Below are 10,898 nucleotides of genomic sequence, written 5' to 3' on the forward strand. Positions count from 1 at the left end.
ATTGGTCTGATCTGTGTTTTTTAGAAGATTTCATTGGCCAGTCACTGGTCTCTGTTCAATTATGTGCACAGTGTTCAAAATATCATAGGGTTTTTCATCCCAAAACTTCCAAAATGTATCATGTATGTTTTCCCAAGCAAATGTTTCCCAAATATGTACATAATGTAATAATCTGAATAAGCAATATATAGTGATATAGTTAGTGTTGGGTAGTTAAAGGCACAGTCTAGATTTGTTATTGGTAAATGTTGACATTTGAGACTTTATGTGTGAGGTAACAGAATGTAGACAGGGATAACTCCAGCAGGAACAGGGAGAGCTCCTGGGGACAGCTTCACTTTGGAGACAGAAACCCGACCTGTGAGGAAAAGCTCCCTGGTGGTTTTTATTTGAAGTGTGTTTGAAGTGTGATAGGGAGGGTCGTGAAGGGCCAGTAGCCAGTTCTGAATGGCTGAGTCTGGGTTACAGGGGTGTGTCTCTTAACCAGAGCTCTGTGGGAGTGCAGTAAGTGGGAGAGCCAGCTGGTTTGAGCTGTTCCTCTCCCCCTTTACACTCAGTCACACACACAGACACCACAGAGTCCAACTTTTGATATGGGCTTTGGGCTGGTTGACAGCACTGAAGGTGAAGATACTGTGCGAGGGAGTGGAGGTCTGCTGAGTTGGATTTAGATAGGGATTGCATTTCTGGAGAAGGCTAAGCTGAAGGACATGTAGTCTAGGATAAGAAGACACTAAGGAAGAGTTTGCTGTTTTCAAGAACTCCTACCTGGCTGTGGATTGTTGCTGTGTTTAGAGGTGAGACAAAGGCATGCCTATAAACTTTCTAGAACAGTGAGGACATGGAAAAGTAAGGAGACCAAAATATGTTTTAATAAATAATGCTATTTTAAGTAAAGGTCTGTAGTTGGAAAAAAGTTAGTATTTAGAGGAGCGCTTTAAACAACCATTAAGATATTACAAAAAATTATGTCTGATATTGAACAATGAGGGTTCTCCTTTTACACGATATGAACTTGTTTAAGTGTGTTTGTTTGTTTTAATGAACTGAATGTGCTTAATACATAAATGTTATCCTAATTTAAAGAGAATTTTCAATGTCATGTCCAGGTGGTCATTATCCTTTAAATAATGTTGAGGGCAAATTCATGTGGTGGTTTGGGTGAGCAGAAGAGGGTGTGAGAGCATTAAGGTCATGTGTGTTTGACCACTGTAGTGTAATTTCTGTAATCTTCTGGTGACCAGAGAGTGCTTGGCAGCTGTCTGCCTGCAGTTTGAGTCTGGGGGCACTGTGCGCAGGTGGTCTTTCTCAAAACCCCAGTGCTCCACAGGGACAAACCTCAAAACCATTTGGCCTTGGAATAATACCCCTTGATGGATGGAGTTCCTCACAGTTTGGCCAAAACACTGTGTCGCTTCCATTTCCTATGGGACAGCCCTCTCTAACCACACTAAAATGAGTCATCAGCTCAGTCTTTCCACCCTTTCATTCCTCACAACATTGTGAAATTAAAGATTTTGCCATGCTAAGTGAGTTGTCGACTCAAGCCCAATGCTTTGATCTTTCCATTGCTGATCTCCACCCACTGACATATATGTATTGTTACTTGTTGTTACTTGAGCATTTGAATACAATAAGGAAGCACAGATTTCTGAATGAACATTTATATGGTCAGGCTGCAGCTGTATTTAAATAGGTCAAAACAGTAGGGAAAGAGTCAAATGAAGCAGTTATGTTTAATTATACTCTTTATTTGTTCCCACAATGGCTGCATATGGACTGCGTGCAAGATATCAGTATGACTGTTGTTTTGGCTTTTTAAAAGTCATTTCCCAACTTGCAGTCCTTCTTTTCCACCTTATTAGTTTTCAGAGGTTTTTTTTCCGCCCATGGAAATGTTTGTTTTGATTAGTCTGATTAGAAACAAGCTAAAACACCACAGTCTCTGAATGCTGAATCATGTTTTAAAGTCAGGTAATACTACAACTGGCCATTAACTTGCTTGCACAATTTGAATTGCTTTAAATGTGTCATGCCTGAGCTGATCATTCTGTTATCCTAAATCTAAAAAACATGTTTACATGACCTATCTCTGCCAAAACCAAATAAGGTCATGTAGTGCATACCAAAGGTAAAGGGTATCTACAGCTAAATTTCCTCAGGAATAGGAAGGGTAAAAGAGCTAGATCAAGATGCTGGCAACACCATCGTGGGACATTGGACAGTGGATTTGCTTGTTGGACCTTTAGTGTACCACAATGTTCACTATTTTTACAGTGTGGGTTTTACTATAAGGTAGAAAGAGAAATCATTTCTGATAGCTCATAAAAGTTCTGCCCATTCAACTTCAATTTACCATCTTGGTTTGTTTGTAAGTTAAAGGTATTGGTGAGCCAGGAAGGAACAATCTATGAAATTGATTTAATATCTGCCTTACAGATTGGCATCCTTTGAGGCTGCAAGTACAAATGCTTTGTTGAAGGTGACAAAATATGTGGTAGAGGCTTTTGGTGGAGAAAGGATTGGAGGGGGAATCTTCTCAGTGGCAACAGGTATCCAAGATTAACCCCAGACCAACACTGAATGCTAACTAGACTAAGCACAATCCTATCCCTGTCATTTTCCCATACCATTGCTACAACAAAGTTAGATTGTTGAAAGGGTCCATTACCATATGAGTCAGTAGATGTTCCCTCAGCATGAAAACCCAGTTACCCCCCTAAGGGACCAATGCTGCCCTACCTCCACAAGGGCCAAGGGATTCGAGTGCTTGGTGGGCGGATCAGACAGATATGCATCTTGGGCTCCCAAAGCCATGTTAACAAGCATCTCTACAAAAGAAAGGCTGTTAAACAGTTAGTGCTGCAGGGGTTCTGAACAACGTGGGAAGACACACACGTAACAACTGGCTCCTAGCCTCTTTCCCCAGTGCACGGCCCCTATGATCCTCCCAAACTCAGTGGATCATGAAATTTATGTTTATTTTGTTATTAAAACCAGCTGCAGTTTTTCCTCAGATGCCTCATTAAGTTGCTCCTTATCTGCTTGAGATCTCTTACAACATTGATTGAAAATGGAGGTAGAGGAAATGATTTTGTGTGACTTCTCAGACGAAAATGATCATAGTTAAGGATGTGGCGCTGGAGAAAGGATGTTTCCCCAACAACCCCTTTTCCTGTCTGTGTGGTAGGTCTAGCCATTTTAACATACAAAAAAAACCATGGAAAGTACATAACACTACCATAACTCAAAGGGCAGTTGAAATAACTGAATAATATGGGGGAACTTATTCCTGTGGTTGGATTTAAACATAATTCCTACTCCACATTCCCCTGGGATGAACATAGGTTGTATTATGTACTAGTGTAAGACTGCACAAACTGGAATTTCTGTGGTTATCCTTGTCTCATTTGCAAGTCAATGGCCTTGAACAGAACAACAGTGTCTTTTTGAATAACCAGACTGAAGACAGGTTATCTGAGTTTAGAAGGAGGTCTAAATACCACAAATGTGGAGATGGTAAACCCCATTTTCTTGGTTAAAAAGGCAAAAGAGATAAACAGTCTTAATGTTGCAGGTCCTGGTTTGCACTCCATCAAAAGCTACATTGTTGGGAACTTTACAAACCCCGCAAAGGTGTTTCATGACAAATTTGCTTATTTGTCAAACTCTTTACAAAGCTAAGATTCATGTGCAGTCTGGTGTCATTCATCATATCCAAGCATTGTGTGATGAATATTCACAGCTTTGTGGCAGAAACATCTGTCATTGGTATGAGAGATTGCTTGGGCATGCTGCTTGTCCTTGAGTGTCCAGCTTATGAATAGCCAGTAGCTGTTGTGTGTGGGCAGTTAATCATTTATAGCATGGCCAAAGGCTATCTGACAAAGGCCTGTCACTAGATGAGAGACAAGAAACAGTGTGTACAGCTGACTTTTCCTAACAGTTTGGTCTCTGTAATGAAGTGTTTATCTGTGTGTTGAAGTGAACCCCACACACTCACATACATTTAAACAGCCATGCATATATGACATTCCTCAGGAGAGATTTTCAGGCTGTTACCATCATGCCTGTGCTCTTCAAAGTAAGCAGTTAAGTGTAGCTGGTTTTCTCAGCTGTCTGACCACTGGGGTGGGGGGTGGGGGCAAGGGCAGGGGGGTTAGCCAGTAGTGATGCTGCATTTAAGCATCACAGTTTGAATTTGTATCAGATACCTTTGAAAAGTTACTGCAACAACATACATTTCAAACTGCCCTTTTATAATCAGAGGCGTGAATGACTCCATTCTGCATGATAAGAATAATAAGGATTAGGAGATTAGTGAATATGCATTGTGCTCACTGAAAATATCAGTATTTATATTTCAACATATGATGCCTAGTTTGTCCCTTTACAATGGTACATTTTGTATTCCTTTCATAAAAACACCAACTCATCTGTTGCCACTGTTTTTACTTGCTTCCATGTGTGGTCTGACCTCTGTATAGCTGGAGATGGTGTTACTCTTTGATCTCTCTAGGCCCATTTCTATCACTGAATGTCAGGATCTCATACTCATCAACTGTCGCTCTCCCCATCCATCTCTCACCTGTTTGCCTTACCCTCCTGGAAGACAGTACAGAGATGAAAGAGTCAGGCACCTTTGTGCTTGCCAGTGTGTGATATTCTCTGGCAAGTTCTGAAACACCATTTAAGTCAATCAGTGTAAAATAAAGACTGCGCATTATGGCTATGTCACACTTTGTACTCTGAATACAGTTAAATAGGATAATATAGGTATTTCACAAGAAAACATGAGTGGTCAACATAAACGGTTCTAGCTGTATGAAATTGTAGGGGGAGATTTTTACCCCAAATATTTTTGCATTTCTGCAAATGTACCACAAAATGAATGGCTGTGTGATTTTGCCAAATTACTTTTGGTGGAACCACAACAAACTGAAATGTACTGAAAAAATGGAAAATTCCAAAACTTTTATTATGACAAGCAGTAAGGAAAACACATGGAGATAAATTTTCCAAAAACTAGTCAGTCTATGCCTGCTTAAAAAGGCCGAAACTTGGAAACGTCACAAAGCCGCACTATGGCCAGTCCTTGGATACATTGTCACAACAACAGTAACAATAAAACTGCAATTTTTATAGGCTTCCTTATTCTAGAAAAACAGGGATAGTTTTTATATTTGCCTCTAGCAATGCAAGCTATGACGGTCAGGAGTGTTGCAAGGAGCATCTCAGAAACTTCTTTGCTGAGGAGTTGCTGTGCTGAGATGTGTTGTATGTTGCATGACTGAGTCATTGTTACATCTTAACTTCCACAGGTGGCCTCTCATGAACCTGGAGAACACAACCACTTACCACGGTGCCGTGAGGCCACTTGACATGGAGCAGAAGATTAGCAAGCTCACCTATGGCTTCCAGCGTAGCTCCACTTCTGATGATGACTCAGGCTGTGCCCTGGAAGAATATGCCTGGGTGCCACCTGGGCTGCGGCCGGAACAAGTAAGCACATCCCGCTGAGTTATTTGTGGTCTTCACCAAAAATGTTTGTGATCATAGTAAAAAAAAATTAAGCAAGTAAGATGGAAGTTTGTTAGGTGTTTTTACAGGGTCGAGACTGCTCTGACGCTAGTATAGCACCTGTGTATGCAAACCTAAAGGAACTGCTTAGAAAGACGATGTCTGAATCAAACATCCATATTGAATTGAGGCAAAGCAGTGTCTTAAGTTTAAGGACAACTCTGTGGCTGTTCTGGAATAGTGTTGGAGGGAAAACTGTTCTACCAACTTTTTAAAGGCAAACTTAAACCATATGGTAGGCAAATGTGCTCTCAACTTAGTTCTAAGAGAATAGTTAACACCCTCTGGAATCCTGATTTACACATGTCAGTAAAGGAGGGTATCACTTTAGCGGGCTTGTGCTAATTTGGTTGGATCTCAATCTAGCCTCCAAGGAAAGCTGATTCCTATATTAGGACACCGTGTTAGGAAACAACAGCACACTTTAATACAGGAATTTTCATGTGTAAACTTTTCCATGGCAGGTCTGCAAGTCATTATCACAAGCTGGCACATACAGACCAAAAGAGAACTCAACATTACTTAGTGCTTGTTTTTTTTATGGGCCTGTCTGCAAATACAGGCATCTTATTTCTGGTGGTGCTGCCATGTGGCATTCACCCAAACCAACAGGGTAGCCCCTATTACTCCTCTTCATCTCAAACTGTAACTCCCTGACTAGCTCAGACAGTGCATGTGTATGTAACGAAGGGGTGATGGGTGAGAAAGAGGTCTAAGCAACAAGAGACCCCTAAACTCCAAACATGAGGCTTATTGTAAAGTGTAGGTATCAGCTGTAATGCCTTTACAGCAGCCATTCTGTTGATTGCCCTTCAAATCATGGGTCATCATTGCAGGGTAAAATACAGACACTCAGGAGCAGTTTTGTCCAGCCCTAGGAGAGAGAGGCAGGGGCAATATCAACACAAAATGTGCATAATTTATGGCTCTCCTGATTGTCAGGACTAAATGGCAGTTAGGTTGATGGGCTAAACAGCAGCAGGGTCCTCAAACAAGAGGACACATTCTACCTCTTTATCTGGTGGTCATAATGGCCTGTACTCATAAACTAGTCTCTCTCACGGACAAAACGTCAAAGTCACATAAGAGCAGCTCTGGCAAGCAGGTTTGTACTGTCCAAAGTGACCAAAGAGTTGGTATAGCCATAGATAAGCACGTAGCCTATTTGATTTGATGTGGTGGTTTAAGCTTGGAAAAAATAAATGAAACATTAAGAGAAATAACTTGTGCAAGTTAGAACACAGGCCTTTAACTCAATCAAAGCTGGGCATATTGTGCATTTATAAAAGAGAATGCAGAGTCTTTTGTACAGGACCCATAACCAATTATGATTATTTCAATCTTCATGCCTGCACTCTGTGAATTTTCAACTATTTTTTTTTTTTTACCCAAACAAACTACCTGACCTGTTCTAACCTCCTTACAATATCATGTGCTGCAGGTTCAGTTGTACTTTTCATGTCTGCCTGAGGATAAGGTTCCCTACGTGAACAGTCCAGGAGAGAAATTTCGCATAAAGCAGCTGTTGTATCAGCTGCCTCCTCATGATAATGAGGTAAGCCAGTATGAGCTAATAAGGTATGCCTTGTTCTTAAGATGTTTTTAAAGATGGAGTCCTGTCTTATGTCAGATTTCTATGATTTATGTGCCCTTGAATCCAAATTAAAATGGCTTCTCGTTGATGAATCAGTTTTCACCTCAGCTGTGTGGATTTAGCGCTTTGCACGCATCTACAGCATTCCCCTCAGTGCCATCACAGAGGGATTCTTTGTCTCTCAGTTTCTCTCTGTGGGTGTTGCCACAAAAAGACTTTTGACTCGATGATTTTATGATGTTTGCTGGGGGACTGTGCTCAACATGTGGCTTGGAGATTCCTTGCATTACTGAGGTTTACAAGATGGGCCCAGCATGCTCAATAACGTGGCTCTGAGGTTCTTTATGTGTGCCATCATTGTTTTCTGTGGCACCATGGCACCACAGCCCACTTGCGTGTCTCAGCTTGATTTCTTTGTAGTTTGACTCTTGTATTCTCTCTAAACACAGGGCTTGTTTGTGTAAACGTTCACTTTCCTCTCATTAAGTGTCTCAGGCAACATTCAAACAGCTATTGTACAACAAAAGCACTCTAAAGGTTCATAACCACATTGGACGTGGTCCTCAGTGGGGTCAGCGGAAGGCCTTACAGACCTAATGCTGGCCTTGCAGCAAGGAGCATGGCTTTTTTTTGCCGTGACCGAAAAGTTAACCATATCCCTAAAATGTCTTTCAGGTGCGTTACTGCCAATCCCTCAGTGAAGAGGAAAAGAAAGAGCTACACATGTTTAGTATGCAGAGGAAAAAGGAAGCACTTGGGCGTGGTACCCTCAAATTGCTGCCAAGGACTGTGCTGCATGCCATCTGTGAGCATGTATGTGATCTATGCCCTAACTGAACTGTCATGTCTAAAATGATTGAAATGTTTCAAACAGTTTAAATGCTATTCTTGTAAAAATGGTTTTAATGCTCTTAAAAAATCACATCATCCCTCATCTGCTAAGTTTTCTGAGTTAGCATTTACAACTGTAAAAGCCCATTCAGAGCCCCAGTGGTTACATAAAAGCCCTGTATACCATGTTATGCCATCTGTCTAAATCAATACCTTTAATGATTCTTTACTCACCAGTAAACTGTTGAATACAGGCACAATATTGAATTTATTTGGGAGGTCTTGCACCTTACGCAGGAGTATATGCTGGATATTTTGTCAGGTTCACGTCCTCACACTACTGTTATTTCTTTATTTTGTTAGTGTGGGGAGAATATTAACGGAGGTGAAATGGCAGTATTCGCTTCCAGGGCTGGGCCAGGGCTATGCTGGCACCCAGCATGTTTTGCATGCTCGACCTGCAACGAGCTCCTGGTGGACCTTATCTACTTCTACCATGAGGGGAAGGTCCACTGTGGTCGACACCATGCAGAACTGTTGAAGCCTCGGTGCTCTGCCTGTGATGAGGTATGTTCAACCTAAAAATTAGCATGACGCTAGAAGTTTGGAAGTTTATTCTGTTATGCTTTAGTATCGTTTGAGCATAACAATTAACAGTTTCATGTAATCATGGATATATTTGTCTCCTCAGATTATTTTTGCTGATGAATGTACAGAGGCAGAGGGTCGTCACTGGCACATGAAGCACTTCTCCTGTTTTGAGTGTGAGACCATTCTGGGTGGCCAGCGGTACATCATGAAGGATGGGCGACCCTACTGCTGCAGCTGCTTTGAGTCCTTATATGCAGAGTACTGTGAGGCCTGCGGAGAGCACATTGGCAAGTCATTGTCTCTTAACAGTACGACATTGTCAAGGCAAGACTCATTACAAGAATCGTTTCAACTTCTGGTAACAAGGTCACATAAAATTTCTTGTTTTGTGTTTTCTTCCTTAGGTGTGGACCATGCACAGATGACTTATGATGGCCTTCACTGGCATGCCACAGAAACGTGTTTCTCTTGCGCACAGTGTAAAAGTTCCTTGCTTGGCTGCCCCTTCCTGCCTAGACAGGGTCGGATTTACTGTTCCAAAGCCTGCAGTTTAGGAGAAGACATCCATGCTTCTGACTCCTCTGATTCTGCCTTCCAGTCGGCCAGGTCCCGTGAATCCCGCCGCAGTGTCAAGATGGGAAAAAGCAGCCGCTCAGCAGACCAGTGTCGCCAATCGCTCCTTTTCTCACCTGCAGGAAACTACAAGTTCCCTGGTTTCATTGGCAATGCCGATGACACATTATCGCACAAGCTATCCCAATTCAGCTTTGCAGATGACCGCTTTTGGAGGAACAGGGAGGAACAAGAAGCCCCAGAGGATCATGAGGAGTGGGCTGAGCATGAAGACTACATGACTCAACTGCTCCTCAAATTTGGTGAGCATGGTGTCTTCCAGCAGTCAGAGGAGAGCAGAGCTGCTGACCGCTGGATGACTGACTCAGAGGTCAAAATGAAGGCAGAGCCAAAGATGACAGGCAGTGGTGGCGGCAGCCAAAGTCTTGCCAATAAGAAGTACCAGGCAGACATGTACTGGGCCCAGTCTCAGGATGGCCTGGGAGACTCAGCCTACGGTAGTCACCCAGGACCTGCAAGCAGCAGAAAGATTCAGGAGCTGGATTTGGAGCATGGTCCTGGTGTGGGGTTTAAGCGAGATGACAAGCAGTGGTATGACGACTCACTGGAATGCATCACTGATGAGCTGAAACAGGCTGACCAGAGTGTCAGAGACTCCATGGACTCCCTTGCACTCTCAAATATCACAGGTGAGAATTCCGTTAATCCAAAGAAAATTATATTGAAATTTATGTTCCCCTGTTTAAAGCACATTTTGTTAACAACCTCTTTTAAAGTGCATGATTTCATGCTGGCAAAACAATTAAAAAACAAATGTCATTACAGGTGCATCAGTTGATGGGGACAGCAAGGACAGACCATTGCTGTATTCTCTACAAAACTTCCCAGAGCTAGAAGATGAGGACTGTGAGAAAACAAGCAACATGGGAACACTCAATTCATCAATGTTGCACAGGAGTGCCAACTCCCTCAAGAGCCTCACCTCTGAATTGGAGCAAACTGATGAGGTAGTTGAGGAAGAAGGACAGGAAGAAGTTGTTCCTCTCCCAGAGGAGAGGGCCAGACCCCCTCACTTACCTGTGCTGAGAAGGACCAGGTCTCAGTCTAGGCCACAGCAGGTTAAGTTCTCAGATGATGTTGTGGACAATGGACACTACGATGATGTGGAGGTGCGTCAGCCTCCCATGAGTGAACGGACGCGTAGACGTGTTTACCATTTTGAGGAACAGGAACAGCGTCACCATCATCGTCATCACCACCACAGACGTAGGAGTCGCAAGTCTCGGTCAGACAACGCCCTACACCTCATGCCCAAGGAGAGGGCGCAAAAGTACTTCAGAGAGGACCACCGCAAGTACTCCCTTGTGCCCAACCCTTCACAGTATGGACAGCACTCGTATACTCATGTCAACCATGACTATGGTTTGCAGAACCCACCAGTGGACAGGTTCATGGGTCTCTATGGTGATGATGATGACTGGTGCTCAACATGCTCCTCATCATCATCTGAGTCAGAGGAGGAGGGTTTCTTCCTTGGTCAACCTATTCCCCAGCCTAGACAACCTAGGTATCATTACTACGCCGATGACCTTCCTAGCCAAGTGCCATCTGCTTTTGGCCCGCGAACAAAATCCAAGAAGAAGAAGGGGCACAAGGGCAAAAACTGTATAATTTCATAAAATGGTGTGAGAGGGTATGTTTCTCTAACTTATGCAATGTTGTTTTGCCC

At 42.8% G+C, this 10,898-nt stretch overlaps 1 protein-coding gene across 1 annotated transcript; it reads left to right on the forward strand.

Annotated features, from left to right (window-relative positions):
- Positions 1 to 5,313: 5,313 nt before the first annotated feature.
- Positions 5,314 to 10,848, forward strand: prickle1a (prickle homolog 1a). The gene is made up of 7 exons (XM_030775185.1): positions 5,314 to 5,502; positions 7,022 to 7,135; positions 7,850 to 7,987; positions 8,369 to 8,572; positions 8,697 to 8,883; positions 9,001 to 9,858; positions 9,995 to 10,848. The coding sequence occupies exons 1-7, from the start codon at positions 5,332 to 5,334 to the stop codon at positions 10,846 to 10,848; spliced, it is 2,526 nt and encodes an 841-aa protein (XP_030631045.1). The 5' UTR covers positions 5,314 to 5,331.
- Positions 10,849 to 10,898: the final 50 nt, after the last annotated feature.

This window comes from Chanos chanos, chromosome 5 (assembly GCF_902362185.1).
Source record: "Chanos chanos chromosome 5, fChaCha1.1, whole genome shotgun sequence".
Taxonomy (NCBI): Eukaryota; Metazoa; Chordata; class Actinopteri; order Gonorynchiformes; family Chanidae; genus Chanos; species Chanos chanos.

Bases quoted from the DNA above. Each gene is read 5' to 3' on its own strand.
- prickle1a (XM_030775185.1), top strand. From the start codon at position 5,332: ATGAACCTGGAGAACACAACCACTTACCACGGTGCCGTGAGGCCACTT. The intron at 5,503-7,021 runs GTAAGCACATCC...CATGTGCTGCAG, and splicing joins CTGGGCTGCGGCCGGAACAA to GTTCAGTTGTACTTTTCATG. The intron at 8,884-9,000 runs GCAAGTCATTGT...TTTCTTCCTTAG, and splicing joins GGCCTGCGGAGAGCACATTG to GTGTGGACCATGCACAGATG.